Source organism: Aquarana catesbeiana, linkage group LG11, assembly GCF_042186555.1.
Source record: "Aquarana catesbeiana isolate 2022-GZ linkage group LG11, ASM4218655v1, whole genome shotgun sequence".
In the NCBI taxonomy this organism is placed as follows: domain Eukaryota; kingdom Metazoa; phylum Chordata; class Amphibia; order Anura; family Ranidae; genus Aquarana; species Aquarana catesbeiana.
In genome coordinates this window covers 252,211,629-252,236,174 of record NC_133334.1, presented here as the reverse complement: position 1 = coordinate 252,236,174, position 24,546 = coordinate 252,211,629, and the positions used below count along the sequence as shown (strand labels likewise).

The following is a 24,546-nucleotide window of genomic DNA, read 5'->3' as shown; positions in this document are numbered from 1 at the left end:
CGAAGGGCCTGGTATGGACCTGGGGGGACCCCAAGCCATTTTTTTTTTTTTGCTGTTGCTGTTATTTCTGTGTACATGAAGTCTGGCTGTATATTCATGTTTGTTATTGAGTATACTGATGAATAGTGTTCTGCCTTCTGCTGTCTCTAGTTTGAAACTTAATTTTGTTAATGTTTAAATGTAGCATTTCCCATTGGGTGAACCAACACTAGGGACAAATACTTTTACTTTTATAATGGGAGTAGTGCTGCTATTAGTCCAGCCCCCGCTCTTCCCTGACCATTATTCTGGGATCCTCTTACTCCCCCTAGTGGCTGCTCCCTTTAGTGCAGGTATCCTGTATCTAGTCTATTCTGATATCAGCTCCATTTTGAGCTCATCTTCCTCACACTAGTGGCCATGCTCTTTAGTGCATGTATTCTGTATCTATTCTGTTCTTATATAGCAGATCCTTTCTATGATCCTCTTCCTCTCTCTAGTGGTTGCTCTCTTTAGGGCAGGTAACCCCTATCAATTCTGTACTTATATCAGCTTCATTCTGAGAGAAGGGCCAAGCTGTCATTATCTTCGAGCCTATGCGGTGCAGACATCTTCCAGCTGTCGGAGAATCTCTCAAGCTTTGATTACAGGAATAGATGGAAGACCATAAAAGAAGAAATATTTTGGATCATGCTGGGTTATTTAGGGACGGGTGCAATGTCTGGGACTTCCCGTCCAGTGGTTAAGGTGTTACACAGGGCACTTCCCTACTGGGAGATATAGAATGATTCTAGTATAGTCCTGGCATCCTGCGTGCAGCGTGGTTGTCTTTATATGGCTCAGCTTGTATTGCTGGTACCATGGTATCTCCTGGGTCCTCCATAACCAAAACACGGCTATTTTCTATCCTGAGCCCCCACCATAGGAAGGAGATGAAGGACTGGGCAGAGTTCAGTGCTGTACACACAGATAGAAGTGTGGGAAATGTATCTATTGCCCACACTCTTTGTTTCAACATTGGGTGGAGCGGGGAAGGTAGACCCTTGGTCAAGGTATTGTGTGTCTGGGGGGGGGCAGAAAATAATGATAGATCCAAAGCTTCACAGTTGTCACCAGAGCACAATTAGAGGGAAAATCCTTCAATGAAGACATCCATCAATGTGACAAGTGCCTAGAAGGGATTTCCCCCCGCTCTGGAGAAGTCTCCTCTCACTTCCTGTTGTGTCTCTGGTTCAGGAAGTGAAGGGAAATCTCTTTGCCTGCAAAAATATAACTGCAAGGTTTTCATCAGTTCCCACTCCACCCAGAAATAAAATGGCTTATAAATACACTTTAAAGAAAACCAGTACAAAGAGAAATGTCTGGGCTGATATTGCTGAATTTCTCCTGAAAATGCTAATTGCCCGGCTGTTATGATGAGCCGACTGCAGGGTTCACCACTGGGAAGGGAAGTCGGCATTTGGAGGTAAATATCTTCCTTGCAGGAACAGGAAGTTGGAACAGATTCATTGGGAAGATAAACTATCAGTGGTGCAACAAATAAACAATGATTCCCAAAGCATGTCCCTGCAGAATGCAGCATGCATGTCAGAAATAGAAGAAATTCTTATTTGTTACAATTCACAAAATATAACAATGTGTGAGACATGGCATAGAAAAGAGTGCATAGGCTGGGTGAGGCAGGACTCTTTATGATCACCGCCATCATCTTCCCGTGACAATTCCTCCCTCTGCACCCTGATAGTCTCTTGGTTCTGTCATCGCTGATCAATATTTATGAGGATAAGGTGTCACGGAGATGGATTCAGCAGAGCATTTTGTGCACAAACCCCCAGATACACCAATGTTTTCTGTTTTTTTTATTTCATCACATAGTATAAAATTATTATTTGTTTTACACAGAAATATGGTGGGGCATTCTGGCAGTTCCTGCACTGGTTCAGCCCCACAGCTGATTTTGGAAGTTCAGGCACAGGAACTGGGGTGGAGGCAGAATGGAGGAGGAGGGGCGGGGACAGGGATACTGATAAAAATTGGGCGAAAATCTTCCGGAAGTGAGAGGGCCTGACGCTGCATTGTGTTGAGAACAGTATGGCGGATGTCACGGCTCACGTCACCCCTCAGTTCCAGTAATGCCAAGACATGATCATCACTGTAGGAGAGAAACACAATAAGGGTTACCAACAAGATCACAGATGATATGGAATTACAGTCCCATACCCAACAGAATCACCATGGTTATAGTACTGTGGTTCCAGACCTAACAATATCATCACAGATATACTGTAGTACCATGGTCCCAGACCTAACAGGATTACTGAAGATATAGTCTCATGAGCTCAGACCTAACAAGATCAACAAGAAAATTGCACCATGGTCCCAGACCTAACAGGATCACCAAGGATATAGTACCAATGTACATTATAATACCACAGTCTAAGACATGACTAAGCTCCGAGGGGCAGAGTGAAACACGTTGGGGGGTGTGGCCTGGTCAGATTCCAGGCTGAGGTTGCCACACACACACCTCAGGAATGTCATGGATATGTGGCCATAGAGAGACCTTCCCTTCACTCTAGGACCTAACAAGAGCACAGAGGATATAGAACCATGGTCTCAGACCCAACAAGATCACTGAGGATATGGCACCATGGTCCCAGATCCAACAGGTTTAAGGGGAATATAGCAGCGTGTTCCCAGTTTCAGTAAGATTATTGAGAATATGCATCATAGTTGTACCACCTTCTAGTGTGTGCTACTAGAAGTGAGTGTAGGAAAAAGCATTTTTCTGTCTCAGGAATAAACCTGAGTCACTGAATCTGGGTCAGGTTTATTAAAGGCCAGGGCTGGATGACTCATTCTGGCAGCTCTCTGATGCCTCCCCCTATTTCAAGAATATTGAAGAATGTTCTGGAACTATTGGGTGGAGGTGAGGAGGAACTGTCTTGAATATTGAGGGGCCTTTAGCCAATCCCCAGGAGTGGGCCTGGCAGGGAGCTAAAGAAGCCCTTAAATAGACATGGACCATGCCAGCTGGGGAGTCGGGTGGAAGAGGGAGAAGCAGTGCTAAGGAGAGTCTGTCAGTGGCCATTGAGGGACCCCTGCCGGGGAGGGGTTTTACCTTGGGCTGGAGCTTGAGAAAGATGGCCTGGAAGGTTCCGACCACAGGAGGCAGTTGGAGGGATTGATGCTGGAGAGGCAGCAGTGGGAGTGGTGACGGTGACCTTGTGGAAGAAGACAGCTTGCCCACATCCCTATGAGACTATATATTAGAACATTGTTTTCCTCTGGTGGGACTTTATAAGGCAAGAGTTTTCAAAAAGTATATCAAAAACATATATAGTTTATTTTATATAAAAAAATAAGATCATAACAAAAAACATGTAGATACTAGAATAGGAAGGGAGGATGCTACACAAAAGGTGAGGACAATAGCAATGTGCTTGTAAGGGTACAATGGTAAACATAAAAAACACCACCATCGCCCTCAAAACTTCAGCCAATACAGTTGATATGGTGTTTTTTATGTTTACCATTGTACCCTTACAAGCACATTGCTATTGTCCTCACCTTTTGTGTAGCATCCTCCCTTCCTATTCTAGTATGTACATGTTTTTTTGTTATGATCTTATTTTTTTATATAAAATAAACTATATATGTTTTTGATATACTTTTTGAAGACTCTTGCCTTATAAAGTCCCCCCAGAGGAAAACAATGTTCTAATAGAGAGGCAGCAGGAGAGAACAGGCAGAGACAGTGAGTAGATCAGCACGGTGCAGGGGTAAGACTAGGGGATAGACTGTTAGCTGTAACAGTGCTCTCTTGAAGACGGCTGCATGACAAGTCTTCATCTAACCTTCCCCTGGGGAATCTCCATGTGTGTCTGCCAGTCAGGAGGACTGGGGGAAGCAAGCAGGCAGGTGGGCTGGTAGTTTTCTGCAGTGGTAAAACTGGGCTCAGTGTTTACAGGAAGGCAGAAGGAGATGCTGTTCACTCCATAATATGCTAACTTATCCACAAAGAGATGGGATGTTCCTAGCCTGTAATGGGCTGCTGCTGAATTGACAAGAGACTGTTAATTCCAACTGGAGTGATCAGCAGGTGCTGTGCATAGTGAACCAAGTTTGTGCAAGAGGAAGGAAGAAGAGGATCCCTTTGTAAATAGGGAGGAAGTTATCCCCTTTTTGTTCTGTGTTCTGGACATTTTCAAGTTGGACATCCCATAATTCCCTACCCCATCCAAGTTATCATCCCCTAATAAAACAATAAAAAAAAAAAAACAAGCCAAAGACTGTTTACTGCAATTGGGTGAATGAAGGAAATGCTACCTGAATGGATGTGCAGCAGTGGGGACCCGGACAACAGCGTCCCCTACGGGTGTAGTGCTACATAGTATTGCAGTCCCAGTCTCAAATGAATCACTGAGAACAGAGAACCATGCTCCCAGACCCCACTGGATTTAGCACCGCGGTCTTGGTTTTAATTGGATCACTGAGGGTATAGCACTGCAGTCCCAGACCCAACTGGCTAGCACTGCAGTCTTATTTTTAAATTGAACCACTAAGGAAATCGCACAGTGTTTCCAAACCCAACAGGAGCACTGAGAATAGAGATAATGGTCATAGACAACACTCAGACACTGAAGATATAGTACCGTCATTCCAGATAGAACATGATCTCCAAGGGTAGAGTACTGAAACCCCAGACATACTAGGATCATAGACAATATAGTGCCACGCAACAAGGTCAATTCAGCACTGTGGTCCCAGACCCAAATGGATCACAGAGGATAGAGCACTGATTTCCCAATTTTATAGCACTGTGTTCCCAGACCCAACAAAATAACAGTGAATATAGCACTGAGGTCCCAGACCCAGCACAATCACACTGCAATATTTTCCCCTATGAACCTCTATTCTGAGGAGCCATTCCGGCTGATACAAAAAATTAAAGAAACTTTCCAGGAAGCTGTAATGCCGCGTACACACGAGCAGACTTTTCGACGGACTAGGTCCGGCAGACCAGACCCCGTCGGACAATTCGACCATGTGTGGGCTCCAGCGGACTTTTTTTTCCCAAAAGTCAGACGGACCTAGAAATAAAACATGTTTTAAATCTTTCCGACGGGCTTGAGTCTGGTCGAAAAGTCCGCTCGTCTGTATGCTAGTTCGACGGACAAAAACCGACGCTAGGGCAGCTATTGCCTACTGGCTATGAACTTCCTTATTTTAGTCCAGTCGTACGTCACGTACGAATCCGTCAGACTTTGGATGATCATGTGTAGGCAAGTCCGTTCATTCGAAAGTCCGTCAAAAAGTCCGCCCGTGTGTACGCGGCATTAGAGAAATCCTGCAGACCAGTGTCAGTTCTAATCCACGCAGTACATACTGGTTTAGACAAAGGTTTTTTTTTTTCAAATATTTAATTGAAACCACAAATGGCTAGTCCAGGTTATTACGTTAACAGTGTCTAACCAATAACACTACAAATACATTGAAATTAAACAACATAAATCAGAAGGTTAAATTAGAATATACGTAACATTTCAAGCGTACAATCTGCGTAGAGATAATCTATGTAGTGTAGTCTCCAAGGGATAAACCATTTGTAAAAAGTCCTGGGATCACTTTCCATTTTCTTAATTGCAAGAAAGCAAAAAGAAGAAAAGATAACCGAAAATAGCTAAGAAAAGAGAAAACGGGGGGGGGAGTGAAAAGGGGAGGGGGGGGGGAGTAAAGAGAGAGGGGGGTGGGGGGGAAGTGAAAGTGGAAGGGGTCCTGGGTTGGAGATGGATGTCAACACAGCAGGCAGCTATTCATGGTATAGCTGTTCAATAATCATGGGCCAAGCAATGCTAGACAAAGCTTTAACCCTCTGCAATGTTTATGAAATGTGTAGATGACAAAACCACTAGTAACAGAAGTGATCCCACCATCATGATCACTCAGGACATCTTGGCTCCCTCTGCTGGCAGGGGAGAGAATAACAGCTTTGTGTTTTGGGGGCATTATACAGGCAGATTCTGAAATTACCTGATGTCGGGGAAGGCACTCATCAGTCCTGATATTTCCAGACTCAGCAGTGATGGATCCTTCAGGGCAAAGAATTCCTGAAGAGCAAGGATGAGGGGAACACAGAGAGTTGACTCTTCTAGGCTCTGTGAGGGTAGCAAAACAAGATGAATGACACACGGAATTATTGCTAATGCTGAAAAACAATCATTCACCCCATTACTTCTGAGAATGCAGAAATCAGACCTTTAATCTCAGTCTGCATTGCTGCTCTTCAGTATGAACAAGGCTGGCTGTATATGTATTTTACTGTCTGCCAAGCCACGGACCCTATGCTGCACCAAGCCGCTGGCACTACGCCACCCCCAGCTGCTTTCCCTAGGCTGTGCCCAGCCACTGACCCTATGCCGTGCCCAGCTACGCACCCTTTGCAGGGCTCATCTGCTGACCCTACACTGCTGACCTTACTCAGTGCTCAACCGCTAATCCTACAGTGTGCCCAGCTGCTGTCCCTGCATTGTGCCCAGCCACTAATCCTACGCCGTGCCCAGCCAGGCACCCTATGCGATGCTCATCTGCTGACCCTATGCTGCTGACCCTACGGCATGCCCAGAACATGACCCTGTCCCATGCCCAGCCACAGACCCTATGTCATGCCTAGAAACACTTTAACCCCAATCATATCCATTAAATAGTTTTCTACATTCCAGCAATATACACAACTCTTTTCTGTCCTTTGCACTGTAGCCCCATCCATATATTTCCCCCCCCCCCCCCACACACACACACACACACACACACACACACACACACACACACACACACACACACACACACAGGGGAAGCTTTTTTTACCATCCTGTGGAGGGAAGATTTCAGCTCCTCTGCATCCATGGACATCCTCTGCGCCAGCTGCTGCCGCTCCGCACAGTTCCGGCACACCAGTTTACTGTGGAGCAGAGCTTTGACATACTCGATGGTAACCATTCTTTCCACCTGTGCCAGCAGATACTAGAGAGCAAAACTGTTCAGAATTGTAGAGACAACAACAAGAACAACCCCCCCAATACTTCTATCATTGACTGAACTCTACTTAGCTATGTATGATACCTCCATTCATGCAATATGGAGTGACATGACAATCACGCTGACTGCTCATCAAACCCCAACAGGGAAGACACTTGACACACTCACCTGGTTTATTGGTGAGCGTACTTGGGAAAGGTGCTGGCCAAAATTTTCCATCTTCTCACAGATTATCTGTACAGCGTCTGAAGCAGACAACCAAGAACGAGACGGGCTGTTCCGGAAAAGAGGCTAGGGAAGGAGGTAAATGAAAATACAGAAAAGAGAGGTCCCAGAATAGAGGCTGGAGGGGAAGAAATATAGAAATACAGGAATGTTCTGTAATATAGGCCAGAAGGGAAGGGGAATAAAAATACAGAGATATACAGGGAGGTCCTGTAATAAAGGCCAGTAGGGAAGGGATATAGGAATACAGGGACAAAGGGATGTCTCAGAATAGAGGCTGGCGGAATAGGATATAGGAATATAGAAATATACAGGGAGGTCCTGGAAAAGAGGTTGGTGGAATATGATATAGGAATACAGAGATATATAGGGATGTTTTGGAATAGAGACCAGTGGGGAAGGAATATAGGAATACATAGATATACAGGGATGTCATGGAATAGAGCTCAGTTGAATGGGATATAAGAATATAGAGATATATAGGGAGGGCCTGGAACAGAGGCTGGTGGAATGGGATATAGGAATATAGATATTTACAGAGATGTTCATGTACCTGTAAAGGCGGGTGTCCCAATACTTTTGGTAATATAGTGTATCTCTGTATTCCTATATCCCATTCCATCAGCCTCTAGTTCAAGACTTTTGGTAATATAGTGTATTCAGGGATGTCCCACAATAAAGGCCAGTAGAATAAAATATGGGAATATAGAGATATACAGGAATGTCCCAGAATAGAGGCCAGTTGAATGAAATATGGCAACACAGAGATATACAGGGATGTTCCAGAATAGAGGCCAATGGAATGCGATGTAGGAATACAGTGATATACAGGGAAGTTACGGAATAGGGACCAGTGAAATAGAATATAGGAATACAGAGATATACAGGGAAGTCTCAGAATAGAGGTCAGTGGGATCGGATATGGGAATACAGAGATATACAGGGTGGTGCTAAAATAGAGGCCGGTGGGATGGGACATAGGAATACAGGGTTGTTCTGGGATAGAGGCCAAAAGAATGGGATAAGGGAATACAGAGATATACAGGGATGTAGGGGACAAGATGATGTAGAGACGTACTGGTATATACAGGTAGATGACAGGAGTGGACAGGGAAGGTGGGATGATTGGAGTTGTCGGATCCTCAGTACCTGAATGTCGGTCTGCAACTCATCCAGCAGTAGATGGCAGGCTTTCTTCTGGGTTTTGTCCAGGGATGTCTGCAGGCACGGAGCAGCTTTACTGAATGCAGGAATATGCGACTCCTCCGGCTGTAACTGTCCAATGGAAGAACTGCAGGCAAATTTGTTAATAGGACAGTTGGGACAGAGAAGCTTAGTACATACGTCTCATTAACAGAACCTGAGTCTCTAGATGATACATGAGCTGAAGATCAGGAACCAAACTGGTCCTCCATCCCATGAACAAGGAGTCTGAGTACAGGCCTATATATACCCCAAGTACAGTAGATTTATATTTACTTACTGTTGACTGTCTAACTCTGATATAAGTCTGCTCCAAGCATCAACTATTCCCTCAGTAAAAAAATATTATCCAGGGTTAGTTTTCAAAATTCCTCCTGCTAGTTTGATGTCATGTCCCCATGTTCTTCATCTCAGATTTATAATGAAAGAAATTTTATACTGAAAGAAGATTTTGGTTCCAGCAGTAACCATTATTGGGATACCCTCCCCTCACCTCTTGATATCTTATTACCCCAATGGACTTCCTTTTATGGTTGAAGGGTCAGTAGAGGTCAGAGATTTGGGGAATTTATCCAAAACAGTTACCTGAGAGCGGGGCATGCATTTATAATGGACAGAATGTAGAAGATATAATGTGGCGGATATAATTCCAGCAGTAACCATTATTGGGATACCCTCCCATCACCTCTTGATATCTTATTACCCCAATGGACTTCCTTTTATGGTTGAAGGGTCAGTAGAGGTCAGAGATTTGGGGAATATATCCAGAACAGTTACCTGAGAGCAGAGCATGCATTTATAATGGCCAGAAGGTAGAGGATATAATGTGGCGGGAAGCTTCGCTCCTTCATATGTTCTATCCCGTATTTCACCAGGGTCTCCCGTAACCTGTTGAGGGAAAACAAAGTATCAATAGCACAATACCTCCATGGACATTGATCATCTACATCAGTGCTGACTCACCATACCAGGCAGTTCTCCATCTCGCAGAGCGCAGCTGTTCTCATGCGGCTCTCTAGGCCCTCACCCAGGACAGACGCCAACTGAATGTTCTCCATCAACATCTGCAAATTATCAGCGAGCGTCATCTTCTCATCACAAGACAATCATTCCCATTCTGAGATCTGTGTTCTCTCATATTTGTACTTTGTGTAACATCAAGTACAGATGTGACACCATTCTACAACTACAGATGTGACATCATTCTACTTCTGCCCTCACCTAACAACTGTATTACCTTTTGTATCACTTGACCCTCCCTCCTAGATTGTAAGCAGGGTCCTCTGATTCCTCCTGTATTGAATTGTAACTGTAATGTCTGCCCTCATGTTGTAAAGCGCTGTGCAAAGGGTTGGCCCTATATAAATCCTGTATGATAATAATAATAATAATAAACTACAGATGTGACATCATTCTACAATACAGATGTGACAATTATTCTACTGAGCTTTCTTTAATGTACACCTTCGTCAAAAATAAAGAAACGCACAAATAAATACAGCCCTGGCCAAAAGTTTTGAGAATGACACAAATATTAATTTTCACAAAGTCTGCGTTCTCAGTTCTTATGATGGCAATTTGCATAGGCTCCAGAATATTATGAAGAGGGATCAGATGAACTGCAATTAATTGCAACGTCCAACCCGCTTTTTTGGAGGATGTACACACCCTAGATCCGCATCTTCCTCGATCCCCATACACCAGTCGTATGTGTTTACACGAGTGACTACATATTTGGCAGTCTCTATTTTATTTTTAATTCCTGGCTGGTATGTATGTTTCTACTTGCTCTCAACCAGGGGCGGACTGACCATTGAGCCACTCGGCCGCTCCCCGAGGGCCCTGGGCCACTAGGGGGCCCCATCAGGGTTGCCAGCCTCAGTAAAACCAGGGATAGTATGAATAAATCTGTGTTTTTTTACATCTGTCTGTTTATACTGTGTGTACATGTATGTGTATACTGTGTGATTGTATACTGTGTGTGTGTATACTGTGTGGCCCCATAATCTCTGATTGCCCGGGGGCCCCATGAGTTATCAGTCCGCCCCTGCTCTCAACCATTCTCATTCCTGTTTATCATGAACGTGAATCTTATGTGTGATTTTGTCTCACTGTAGAATACCAATATAGCAGTGCCACTTCATACGACATGCCCCTGAAGAAAGGACTCTCCAGAGGGCCAGAAACATGTTGGGATCAGTATTGAAGGATCTGCTTTTTTATACTCATATTTGTTATATGATTTTGTCTATGCTATATATGTAAATTCTTTTTTGGTGTTGTATGCACCTAGCATTCTTTATAATAATACATTTTATATTTTTTCATCAATTGTTGATCAGTTGCCTCAAAAGTCCCTCAGTACTCTTTTGGGGGGTACTCTTTTTATAACCCCGCCCCATGTAGCCTGTATGTGCTCGGAGGGTAATAGCAGAGAGGTGCCTCCCCTGTACGTCTGGGAGCCCCATCATGGACCACTTAGAGCCCTGCCCCCATCGCAGAAAGCCCCACCCCCCTACCGTGGAAAGCCCCATTCCTGGACCTCTGAAAGCGGAAGGTAAGCCCGCTGGCCAGGTAGGTCTTTCTGCCAATATACACTGCCTGTAGACAGTAGACTCACTGTTATGCTATGTCATTCCCTGTAGTCGCAGCATCTGGTCATTCCCTGTAGTCACAGCCTCTTGTCATTTCCTCTAGCCGCAGCCTCTGGTCATTTCCTCTAGTCGCAGTCTCTGATTATCTGTACATTTGGCTTGTGGCTACTGTGACATCAATGGGCAAGTTTAATGGCAGCACCGTGAAGCTAAGCATTGATGTCACGGCAATGTGTAGTCAACGATGCAGCTGCTATGTTCATTCAGAGGTAGGTGGTCAAGGGGTAGTTCTGTTTAATCATCCCCTTTGAGTCCTCGTTCACATTGACTGCGGCTTTGAAATTGTGCAATTTCATCTGAAATCGCATGATTTTAAAGCTGCATGTGAGCGCGACTTCAGGTGTGACTTGGAAGACATCTGTGCGGCTTCATGCACAGATATCTATGCAATTTGCACCTAAAATCACCATAAGTAGTGGAGGAAATACTTTTTCAAATCAGTGCGGCATTTTAACATGGCCATTGCCAGCAATAGGGTGTGACTTGTCATGCGATTTGACAGGTCAAATCGCACAAGTTGCTCCAATGTTAACGGGGGCTTAGGCCATTCTTATACCCAATCTGGTCGTGCCCACTACTCTCTGTGGCATGCTCAACAGAATTTGTTTTTTAACTGTATCTTAGGAGGGCTGGTATTTTATCACACTTCTGTAATCTCTAGCAACCAGTCAGTGAGCAGTAACCTCTAGCAGCCAATCAGTGAGCAGTAATGATGTGCAGTAACCTCTAGCAACCCATCAGCAAGCATAAATGATGTGCAGTAACCTCTAGCAACTAATCAGTGAGCCGTAACCTCTAGTAGCCAGTCAGTGAGCAGTAATGATACACTGTAACCTCTGGCAACCAATCACAATCACTGCCTGATCTGCCGCAGTAAACTGATTTTGAAAATGTTTGTCCAGGGTCCATTTCATTTTAAAGAGGGTCTTGGCTCTCGCTGCTCCACCTCCGCACCTGGGTGCCTCCAGCCTCCTTTATATGAGATCTTGTCTTCTTGACTTGTCCAGCCGCAGCCACCAGGACAGTAGGAAGCACTGAGCAGAGTGGGAGCGACCGGCACCTACCCCCCCACCGCTCCTCGCTATTTCCATTGGCTTCACCTCCTTGCAGTGCCGCTTCCCACCTTTGAGTGCCGCTTGGGTGAGGAGCTGGACCCTTAAGGGTGCTGTTAGCCACCGGCCTGCCACGTGGAACGTAGATGTGAATGATGTTCTGAAGTGTTGCTGCAGCTGTCTGTTGACCCAGTCCCTCCTGGGTCACTAGGTGTGTCCCTCTTTCACTTGTGTCCTCCTCAGTCAGGTTAGCTTAGAACTGCAGTGCTGCAGAATTTTTTCCTGTCATTCTACTGGTATCTGAGATTGTGGTAACTGCTGGCAAAGTTGGTGATTGAGGCACTGGACTGAGTCTTCTATAATTACTGTTGTGTTAGCCTGTTAGGGACATGTAGCGATTTGGAATCATGGACAGAATATTACTGTGATTCTGCCCGCCACTCCGCCCGATTTGAAATCGCACTGCAATGCTGGCAAAACACAGCCCATGTGTTTGTGGACAATTCATTGTTACTGGCACCACAATGTGGTGTCTTTTTGCTGTAAGAGCCCTTGCACACTGGGGCGGGGGGCGGCGTCGGCGGTAAAACGCCGCTATTATTAGCGGTGTTTTACCGTCGGTATGCGGCCGCTAGCGGGGCGTTTTTACCCCCGCTAGCGGCCGAAAAAGGGTTAAATACCACCGCAAAGCGCCTCTGCAGAGGCGCTTTGCCGGCGGTATAGCCACGCTGTCCCATTGATTTCAATGGGCAGGAGCGGTAAAGGAGCGGTATACACACCGCTCCTTCACCGCTCCAAAGATGCTGCTAGCAGGACTTTTTTTACCGTCCTGCCAGCGCATCGCTCCAGTGTGCAAGCCCTCGGGGCTTGCACACTGGAATGAAAGTAGCGGCACTTTCGGGGCGGTTTGCAGGCGCTATTATTAGCGCAATAGCGCCTGCAAACCGCCCCAGTGTGCAAGGGCTCTTATTGTTGAGCGATTTATTGCACAACAAGCATCCGAAGCCACACTGTTTTGGTACCACTAAAAATGAATGGAACACAAACACGTGCTGCGTTTTGCCAGCATTGCAGTGTGATTTGGAATGCGGACAGTATTACAGCGATTCTGCCCAAGATCCCAAATCGCTGCATGTGAACAGTCAGGTCCTAATAGGCTAACACAACAGCAATTATGGAAGACTCAGCATCAGCATATTTTATAGGTACAAGGAAGCCCAGGTTTTGTTTAACCGTGTCCCTTAAGACCCTCCCACTATCATGTTTGGCCACACCCACTTTTTGCAACGGCGAGCTGCACGAGCCGCAGGACACTGCTTCCCTGTCATACCCCTCATTCTCAAGCTCAAAAGTTTATAGGTATGTTCTGTATGTATGGACTCTGTACAGTACCACTTCTCTTGTCTGGTATGCTGGGTAACAAAAAATCAATTGAGTGTGCTGCCTTCCACAAGATGGTGCCCTTTGCACCTGCCCAGTAAGATTGGCTATTACAATGCACCACCTTGTTATAGGCAATCCAATGGCAGAGAGCACTGATCCGTCAGGTTTTTTTTCCGTTTTTTGTTCAGCCAGTACCAGGCCTTAGACTGGATAATAGCCAACCTCACTGGGAAATGTTCATAAAAACCGGAAGAAGGCAAAACTGAAATCCGGTCTGATTTTCAAGAGGATCTGAGAAAATAGAATTAAGGATGTGATTCCCCCCGAGCAAAAAATTATCTACGGCCCTGTCCGAGAGCAACTTCTCCCAACCATCCAAGAACAGTTTGGTAAGGAACAATGCCTTTTCCAGGATGATGGAACACCTTGCCATAAGACATTAGTGATAACTAAGTGGCTTGGGAGACAAAACATCGAAATTTTGGGTCCATGACCAGGACAATCCCCTGACCTTAATCCCATTGAGAACTTGTGGTCAATCCTCAAGAGGCAGATGAACAAAAAAAACCCCACAAATTCTGACAAACTCCAAGCACTGATTATGCAAGAATGGGCTGCCATCAGTCAGGATGTGGCCCAGAATTTGATTGACAGCATGCCAGGGCGAAATGCAGAGATTCTGTGTCATTCTCAAAAGTTTTGGCCATGGCTGTACAGGTATGAAGGAAAAAGATACACTGAAATTTGACCTAAAAACTTTGATATGGACATTTATAACCCACTGACAGTTCCTCATATATCGGGGAGGAACCAGTAGCAAATTTTACCCTCATCAGTTTGTGTTTCAGCCCCTCCCACAATGGCGTTATTTCCTGCAGTGGTTTGTCTCTGCCCCTCCCACAATGGTGAGATTTCCCCACAGAGATTTGTGTCTCTGACTCCCCCCCCCCCCCCCATCATTTCCCTGAAGATTTCTCTAAGGTCTGAAGTGTGTTTGTGAACACCAACTATATGAACAATAAGGGTATCATTTTCATTCCACATCACTAGACACAACTTGTGATGTGATTGGTGACCAGCGTCCCACCTGCATGACCATCTGCTGCACACCAGACAGGTAGAAGTCATCGTGGTCTTTATCTGGCTCCTGATCCCTCAACCAATCAGAATATTCCACGTCCAGCGCATTGTGTATCCATTGGCTCAGGCAGGCCTGGAAAAGAAGACAATGTCCTGAGAAACATTCTGGGGGGGGGGGGGGGGCCAGGTGGACCTCCTATCACCTCCTATCAAGAGCATACCCCCCACCCCATTGGCTGGGTAATACTGTATCACATGTTATACATGAAATCTCCGCCTCCTGCATCATACGTCACCATGTCTCACCCGCACACTGCGCGTATAACGGTTCATCTGCTCGTCCATCATTTCTGTAGGGATAAGTGGTCCCAGCTCAGATATATCAATCTCTGGAGACAGTTCTGGATGTGCCATCAGGTCCTCGCTGGAACAGACAACCATGAGAAGAGTGAGACTCAGAACTGAATGTCCAGGTCAAGGTTCAGTCCACCGACAGACAGTTCTGAATATAGGGACCCCAGCAGCACAATTCATACAAAAGGGACTGCAAAATATTCATGTAGCCCAAGACCCCCAACCACACACACAGTCCTTCCAAATTTCCAGATGTTATAGAGTCACTCTGCTAACACTGTGGCACACCTAGGACCATACACAGTTCTTCCCACTCTCCAGATGTTAAAGAGTCACTAAAGAGTCACTAACACTGCAGGGAACCTAGAAACACACAATCCTTCCTGTTCTCCAGATGCTATAGAACAACTATTCCCAATCAGAGTTCCCCCCAGAGGTTTTTACAGGTTCCTGGGGATGATCGAATTACCATCTGAGCAATGAAATTTGAAGACAGATTTACTAGAAGACTACAGCTTTAATCATACATTCCTCCCTCAGGTGGGACAAAATGGAGCCCCGGCCACGCCTCCATTCTGCATCCCTTTGGGGTCCATGTCTGACTGTAGAGCGAAATTAGTGTCTGTCCAAGATTCTTCATACAACCGTCACCTAGACTCTGGTCAATAATCTGATTTATGTGTCATTGATAAATGATGCCATGTGGGGATAAGATTCTCCCTGACTCCATAAATAGCAGATTAGGTCCTGGATCACGATATTCCCAGCATTTTGTATCGGCCATCATAACTGGGCATTGCAAAAGATGAGGAAAATTTTGGGTAGATGTTGATGGAAGCAAAGAATGTTTCTTCAGGTTATAATGCCAGATTGTGTGTTTGTATGTTGGGTGACATCTAACTAAAGATCTTATGTTTGCTATACCCTATACCAGTGGTTCTCAACCTCAGTCCCCAAGTACCCCAAGAGGCCATATCTGCAGGTTTTCCTTTATCTTGCACAGGTGCTTTAAATCAGAGTCAATGGCTTGGTATTTTGGACAGCTATTTTATCTAATGCCTTGTACACACGGGCAGACTTTTCAACCGGACTGGTCCGACGGGACGAATCCGTCGGACAATCGGACCGCGTGTGGGCTTCATCGGACCTGGAGAACTTTTTCAGTCGAAAATCAGACGAACTTTAGATTTGGAACATATTTCAAATCTTTCCGACGGACTCGAGTCCGGTCGAAAAATCCGCTCGTCTGTATGCTAGTCCGACGGACGAAAACCTAAGCTAGGGCAGCTATTGGCTACTGGCTATCAACTTCCTTATTTTAGTACGGTCATACATCATCACGTATGAATCCATCAGACTTTGGCGTGATCATGTGTAGGCAAGTCCGTTCGTTCGAAATTCCGTCGGAAGTCCGTCAAAAGACCGTCAGAAAGACCGTCGGACCTTTGATGGCATAAAGTCCGCCCGTGTGTACACGGCATAAGAGAAATTCCCAAAACATGGCCTGTTGGGAGTATTTGAGGACTGAGGTTGAGAACCACTGCTCTATATCACTTATAGCGCCGATCAAGATCTCGTGTTTTATAGTTAAGGTGATAATATTAGGATTCAGGAAGGATGGTATGAATATGTCTGGAGTTCATGACAACGTCTAGGTTTCAGGTTACGATTGCAGAGTTAAGTTTATTACACTGTATTTTAAGATGTACATTGTGAGGGCTGGTGGTAAAAATGATTGTGGACAATAATGACTTCTGTACGAGGATATACTGTGCTGGTCCATAAAAGTTTGCGAGATCTTTTGAATTCCAATAAATAAATAAATAAAAGGGTTGCTGATATAGCCTTCAGACAGTTCATTGTTCATTGTGATCAGGGCCGCTGTTAGACAACATGGGGCCCGGTACAGCCTACCTGACGGGACCCCCTTCAACCCTGCCCTCAACCCCACCCCTGGCCCCTCCCCTGCCTCAAAACAAAATGCAGCTCTTGTTACCTCCAGCCGCCCAATGCATTTCAGTTACAATTTCGCAATTAGTATATTTTACATGATCAGGGATTGAGTACCTTTTGCGAGAGGAAACTCTAGAGAAACCTCTCTCCACCATTTACAAGGCACTTCAGCCCACTATACATGATGGACTGGGAAGATGTTTGAGAATATCCCATGCAGCACCTGGTTTTGGCAAGGGATAGGTTAATACAATTTAAAATTCTTCATAGAGTCTACCTTACTCCCCAAATATTACATAAGATTTTCCCCTCACACTCATCTACATGCTGACGCTGTTCGGAAGACTCTGACACGTTTTTACATGTATTTTTGGGTATTAGACTCTTTTGGACTAACATTTTTTTCAATGCATTTGTTCTGTTACTACCATCTTGGTACCCTTATCCATTGGCGTTTGTATATTAGGTCTGGTCCATCTACTAGCTCCCTCCAGGGCCATGAGAATTTTGATAGGCCTCTTATTTTATGCTCGTAAATCTATACTCTTTAACTACCTCGGCATGACCCCCGACCCGGCTCTTTACCCATGTAATCGGCTAGGTCCAATCCCAGCTGATCACGTGTAAATTTGGAAGTGCCGTTTATCAGGTCTCCTCATCTCACACTGACAGAGTGTGAGGCATGGAGAGCCGATCAGCCACATATCCTCGCAGGGGAGACTGTACAGATAATCAGTGCCCTTATCATCAGTGCAGCCCTAGCAGTGCCCATCAGTGACACCAATCAGTGATGCCAGTCAGTGCTGCCTTTCAGTGCCCATCAGTGCCACCTATCAGTGCAGCATATTAATGCCCCCTTATTAATGCCACCTAATCAATGCCCTTCAGTGTCGCCTAATCACTGCTGCCTCATCAGTGCAGCCTATCAGTGCTGCCTCATCAGCGCACATCAGTGAAGGAGAAAAATTACTTATTTACAAAATTTTGTGACAGAAGCTAAGAAAAAAGACCAAAAGTTTTTTCGTTTTTTTAGCAAATAATAAAAAACCCAGTGGTGATTAAATACCAGCAAACGAAAGCACTATTTGTGTGAAAAATGTAATTCATTTGGGTACAGTGTTGCATGACCGTGCAATTGTCATTCAAAGTCTGACAGCGCTGAAAGCTGAAAATTGGCCTGGGCAGGAAGAGGGAAAAAAGGGCCTGGTATTGAAGTCCGTTGTAAACAAAATGATACCATTGTACAAACTCACATATGAATCTAGAGGATGCCCCAAAAAATGTTCTAAGGCATGGGCCATCTGGACTGAGTCCGGGGATACTGCCATCTCAACGGTAATGCCCCTATAATTAGTAGTGACTTGCTCTTTCTTATATTATACTATATAGCTTGGTATACTGTGGGAGAGTTGTCTCCTGACTTATGCTTACAGCACATCAGCAGTTTCGAGTAAGGATGTTTTATGCCGCGTACACACGAGCGGACTTTCTGGTAGACTTGGTCTGGCGGATCGGACTCCATCGGACAATTCGATCGTGTGTGGGCTCCAGCGGACTTTTTTTTCCCAAAAGTGCGACGGACCTAGAATTAAAACATGTTTCAAATCTTTCCGACGGACTCGAGTCCGGTCGAAAAATCCGCTTGTCTGTATGCTAGTCCAACGGACTAAAGCCGATGCTAGGGCAGCTATTGGCTACCAACTTCCTTATTTTAGTCCGGTCGTACGTCATCACGTACGAATCCGTCGGACGTTGGTGTGATCGTGTGTGTCCAAGTCCGTTCGTTTGAAAGTCCGGCGGACCTACGCTGCAAAGTCCGTTGGAAAGACTGTCGGACCTAGTCCGTTGAAAAGTCCGCTCGTGTGTACGAGGCATTAGACTTGGTTGCTAAGTACTTAATTTTGTGAGCTTGTTTTGTGTCTTTCTTCGTCTTTTCAATACTGGGTATGCTCAACAGGCTTTGTTTTGTAACCTCATCTTCTTAGATTTAATAAAAATAATTCATAAAAACAAAAAAAATGCAGCTTTGCCTTCAAGTGTGTGTGTGTGTGTGTGTGTGTGGGGGGGGGTTCATACAGTGCTGTGGTTGTGGAGGTGTATACCCCCCCCCCTCAAAAAAAAAAATAAGTGTTAATTAGCATCTTATTGTGCCTTATGGCCTTTAGCATTAGGTTAAACTATTAAGCAGCATAACATGAGGTGCGGGATTATATACCTGCGCTCCCAATAGGAGCAGGGGTACTGCCTTATTAAGGGTTGTGATCATGGCTGAGCAATCACGTGGTCTTACCTGGGGTAGACGATAGTTATCCAGTGAAGGACACGGTACAGAGCAGGATGAGAAAGGTTGTGATTGAGAATCTCACGCAGGTGGTGAGAGATGATTTGGTGACACATTTTACCAATATTTCGGCACAGGTCATAGTGTGGAGGAACACACGGCACTAGTACTGCAGATGCAGCAAGAAGCTCTTCAATCATCCGGCACTGGATGTCCTTTAAATGTGTGGCCAAGTCTGTTGGATTTATTTCCTCTGACTCTATGTTGGATTCCATTAGTCTCTCACAGACACCCTTCTCCAGGGCCTGGAAGAATTTATCTCTCCATCGCTTGGGTCGTCCTGGAGGTTTCCACAAGAGCTGTGGAGGACCCCTCGACTCTTCAACATCCAGAAGTTCCTCTCGCTCAATGATGCGGACAGCAGAGACCAGGATTGTCGGGTCACAGCGTGCCACAGTCAGTGCTGAGTGAGCCAGTGAGAAGATAGCACCACCCAATTCCTCACTCAGATCCTGAACCCTGGCAAAAAACTGTCTGACCAGATCCAAAGCTTCCCCATTCTGCTGGCCATCCTCAGTGGTGCTCAGCAACGGCCCAGCCTTCTGTAGCCTGTATAGCACATTGTCTCTCAGGCTCTCCAAATCCCGCAGATTGATATGAGCCTCCAGTAGTTGCTGCTTTTCAATGAACTCTTTTGTCTGATCAATCAGCTTGGGCACTGTGGACAGATAAATAACAATGGATGTAATTCACTATTTTGTGGATTCTGCAGAAATGAGTATGAAATATTCACGTCTCATTCAATCTCTATTTACTGACTGATGATCGAGGAAATACCATTGCTTTATCCAGTTAACAGAAACTGGAAGAATTTTTAGAGCTTATCCTGAGAATTTGGAGCTCTCAATTCTGGAAAAGTCTAGCTAATTTTCTTAACAAAACATGACATAGAATTCCCTGTTGTTGCCTTTACCTGCATAGACATGAGGCAAACTTTGTATGACCACAGACAGCTGGGTGTGCTCCATCACTAATTGCTGAATGGTCTCTTGGTGGCTTAGCGATCCTTCAGTGGCCCGCCAGATCTCCTGAGCCTCACTGAGGGCCTTTTGGATATGGTGAACTTCGGTGTGTGCTGCTCGAAGCTGAGAGAGGCCAAGATCAACTCCCTCCAAATACGACTGAAGTGCTGACTGTGAACACAGATGAGAAAATATCAACCAACAACCAGACCAGAGTTCAGGGAAATTTTATCTCAGGATGCATGAGAAAACACCCAGTTCCCCACATGGTCATACTCAAGTACAGTTTCTTACCAACAAATTTGTTGCTTAAAACACATGCTTGTAAGGTTTCCTGAATGGATAAGAGCTCTTCACCAGTTTAGTGGTGTAGGGGGTAGTCAAATATCTGCTCAGCTATGGTAAGTAAGCTGCACAAAATCTTCAACTTGCCTTCCCAGGTGTGCTTTCACTGTGAGCTGGGGTTCCTAATTCTACAACCATTACAAAACTCTAACAACCTCACAGAAAAGAAATAACCTTGACCAGATCAGAGCCAGGCAGACTCACAAACAATACAAGATATGCTCAGATTTAACACCCACACCCTTTGTCATTATAATTTAATATGTCACCCAAGGATTCCTTTTCCAACTGCTCATGTTGAGTATTGAAGGGTGAGAAACCATGTCCAACAATTCCAAGCACTTCCTGTCCTGGTGGTAGTGACAGTGGATGCCAGGTAAAGGTGATGTGGCAGACAATTCCCCAACTATGTGCAACAGTGAAGATGGGCCATATTTAGATAGATCTGTAAGGGGTGTCACTTACCTTTAGCCGAGACTGGATGGAGTTATTGCGCTGTGTCTCCCGCCTCCGATACTGACCAAGAAGTGCCAGCTGGTCAGGGCGACAAAATACACCAGATGCCCATTTCAGAGCTGCTCCGCGTGCTAGACTGTCGGCTTTCTCAAGTGCGTTACACTCTGCTGAAGATATAACAATGTGAGATATGTGGAAACAAAGAAGAGTGTCGGATGAAAAAAGAAAAAGTGGTCCATAAAGTCTGCCCTGTTTTTTCTTTAGTTTATGTGTTTTGGGATTTTTTTTGTTAACTTTTTTAAGTACTGTATAGATCTATGATTGTCCTAAGCACGTTTGAATCCACTTACTGTTGATTGGCTCACTACTTTAGCTGGAAGTCTATTCCAAGCGTCAACTATTCTTTCGGTAAAATAATACTTTCCAAGATTAGTTAGAACTTTCCTCCAGCTAATTTGAGGTCATGTCCCTGCGTTCTTTATCATATTGAAAACACTGTCCTGAACCTTTTTTGTCACCCTGATGTATTTAAAGGTTTCAATCATGTCTTGAATTTCCATTCTTTCCTCGACTGTACATAATAAAGTGGAACTTCACCTTAAAGGGAAGTTTCGCTTTGTGCCCTCTTCCCCCTCCTTTTCTTCTTTTGGCACTCTTTTTGGAAAGCGGCAAAAACTAGGTACCCGCTCCCACTTCTGCTGAAATTTGAGTCATTTTTTTCAAATTTGTCTTTTTGAAATCCAAAATGTTTGTTTTTGTATATAATTTTTCAGTTCTTGTTTTCTTATCAAACCAAAGACATTGATCACTAGAACAAAGTTTTCCCCCATCTCAACATCTAAAAATCGATCAGTACTAGGTCTAGAATAGGATTGCCTAAGCTTTTTACTAACTGTTCCAGGAAAAACCCCATTCAGTGCCTCCATTGCATCCCTGCTCTTTCTTGTAATTGCAATTTGAGAATTCCAGTTAATGTCAGGCATGTGGAAGTCACCCACATTAGTTATCTCGTCAGTCAACGAGTTATCATAATCTTCAGTCTGTTTTGGGGGTCTGGGGACCATTCGGAGTTAGGCCCCTTTCACATATGTGCGACTTGGGACCGCAAATTTGCATGACAAATCATACCCCATGATTCCTAATGAGTACTGCTCATATCTGTGCGACTTCAAAGTAGTCCCTGCACTACTTTGGTCCAACTTTGATGCAAAAGGGGCCTTAGTCTCATTTACTAACCGAAGGCAGCAACCTGATTTGTTATGTTTCACATAGATACTAGAAATGATCCCTATTAGAGGTGCACCTAATGGAAATTTTGATGCCGAAACCGAAAATATAGGATGCATTTGTCCGAAACCGAAAATTACAGTTTAAAAAAAAAAAAAAAAATATATATATATATATATATATATATATATATATATATATAATTGTATTATATTCAACTTTAATTAATATCATGATTGATTATTGGTTGAACTAGATGGGCCTGTGTCTTTTTTTTCAACCTAACTATGTAACCATGAATTTAAATGAATGTGAATTTATTGTCAGCACCTTTAGCGCAAGAAAAGCTCAAGAAAAATGCATCCCTTTAAACTCTATGTCTTCACACTTGTCCGTTGCGCTTTTGTTGTTATAAATCTTGTGTGCTGCATTTTTGGTCAGTTAAAAAAAAAAAACCACCAAAAGCGCACCTCCCCCGTTGAAATCAATTAAGAATGCCTCACTAATGCGCCCATTAAGTTTTTTGATGCAGCTTTTGAGTCACATGACCTATGAAAAACACACCATAAGCACAGTAAAATCATGGTTAAATCGTATGCGTTTTCCGCGCCATTATTGGCAAAATGCTGAAAACACCAACATTTTAGTGCATCTCTAATCCCTATGTTAACGTACAGTAACAACACCAAAGCGATAATGTGTTATCTGAATAGAACACAGTAAAATCATGAATTTATACATAACCCAAGTGTATTTATATAAACACATTATAATGACATCACAAACATAGTAAGCAATACATTTCTGTGTGACATCACTCCCCAAAGTACGACATAACTGTGCATGAATTACAGCATCCCCCCATAGTATTACGTAACTGTGCATGAGTGGCATCATTCCCCCCAACAGTAAAATGTAATCGTGTACGAGTGACATCATCCCCTCCCCACAGTATGACGTAACTGTGTACAAGTGACATCATCCCTCCCACAGCACAGCATAACCATGTACGAGTGACATCAATCATCCCTCCTACAGTACAATGTGACTATGTACAAGTGACATCATCACACACACACAGCACAGCATAACCGTGTACAAGCGACATAATCTCCCCTACAGTATAACATAACTGTGTATGAGTGACATAATTCCCCCCACAGTATGACATATCTGTGTACAAGTGACATCATCTCCCCCTCACAGTACAACGTAACCAGGTATGAGTGACATCATGCCCCCTAGAGTACAATGTAACATGTACGAGTGACATCATCCTACACACACACACAGTATGACATAACCATGTACGAGTGACATCATCTCCCCCCCACAGTATGACATAATCATGTACAAGTGACATCATCTCCCCCTCAAACTAATAATACAATGTAACCAGGTACAAGTGACATCAACCCCCCACAGTACGACATAACCACGTACAAGTGACATCATCCAGCCACAGTACGACATAACTGTGTACCAGTGACATCATCCCCCCACAATACGACATAACCGCGTACAAGTGACATCATTCCCCCACAGTACAACATAACTGTGTACAAGTGACATCATCCCCTGTGATATCCCTATGTATAGAAAATAGCGACTCTCCATTGCTTTCTCACCCTCCGCAGACATGGTCGGTCTCTCCTTCCCTGGCCGGTAAGGGAAGGGAGGATACATCCAGCACAAACATCCTCTGCCTAGAGTGAGAATCCCAGCAGACAGGATATGGGAGGGGGGCTGATGGAGTGCACTATATCCACACTTCGTACAGGACAACAGAGAATAAGGAAAAGCAGAAGTGATGATGAATGTGTTTAGTGATGAGGCACATAGTCACTATCAGGAGCTCTGCCGATGCTTGGTGCATGCTGGGCCACGATCCTATATTGGGGGCTATAATGCCCAAAACTGTGATTGTAAATAAAGTGATTGTAGAAGTGAGAGTGGAAAGGTCCCATTCAAGGGTCCTGAATTGTTAGGATATTTCAAAAGCTCCACAGTGTCAGGGGAGGAGGAGACACTTTAAAACATCTTCCTGCGGTATAGCTAAAAAAAAAAAAAAAGTACCCTTGGGTGCAGCACAGGTGGGAAATGGGGTGACTCACCCGAAGTCTCATACTCAGTACAGAAGAGGCTGATGGACATTTACACCAGTTCTCAGATGTGTTGGTACAGACAGTAAGCCTCCAAGTATAAAATAGTCTACGCTGGGGGAGCTGCAACCATTCTTCACCAGTCTTCCTCCAGAGAGGTCAGACTCCCTTCGCTTCAGAAAGTTTACACAG

The 24,546-nt window shown here is 44.5% G+C and overlaps 1 protein-coding gene across 2 annotated transcripts; it reads right to left on the bottom strand.

Annotated features, from left to right (window-relative positions):
* Positions 1 to 1,823: 1,823 nt before the first annotated feature.
* Positions 1,824 to 23,983, bottom strand: EXOC3L1 (exocyst complex component 3 like 1). Of its 2 annotated transcripts, none has more exons than XM_073605591.1 (13): positions 23,881 to 23,983; positions 21,035 to 21,189; positions 20,176 to 20,395; positions 19,212 to 19,920; positions 14,921 to 15,038; positions 14,622 to 14,747; positions 9,409 to 9,509; positions 9,223 to 9,333; positions 8,392 to 8,533; positions 7,186 to 7,308; positions 6,847 to 7,002; positions 6,013 to 6,137; positions 1,824 to 2,131 (listed from the first exon to the last, which is right to left on the bottom strand). In XM_073605591.1, the coding sequence occupies exons 1-13, from the start codon at positions 23,936 to 23,938 to the stop codon at positions 1,945 to 1,947; spliced, it is 2,331 nt and encodes a 776-aa protein (XP_073461692.1). In that variant the 5' UTR covers positions 23,939 to 23,983; the 3' UTR covers positions 1,824 to 1,944. The 2 variants fall into 2 exon arrangements, with proteins under 2 accessions (XP_073461692.1, XP_073461691.1); XM_073605590.1 differs by having other exon boundaries at positions 21,035 to 21,192; positions 23,881 to 23,968.
* Positions 23,984 to 24,546: the final 563 nt, after the last annotated feature.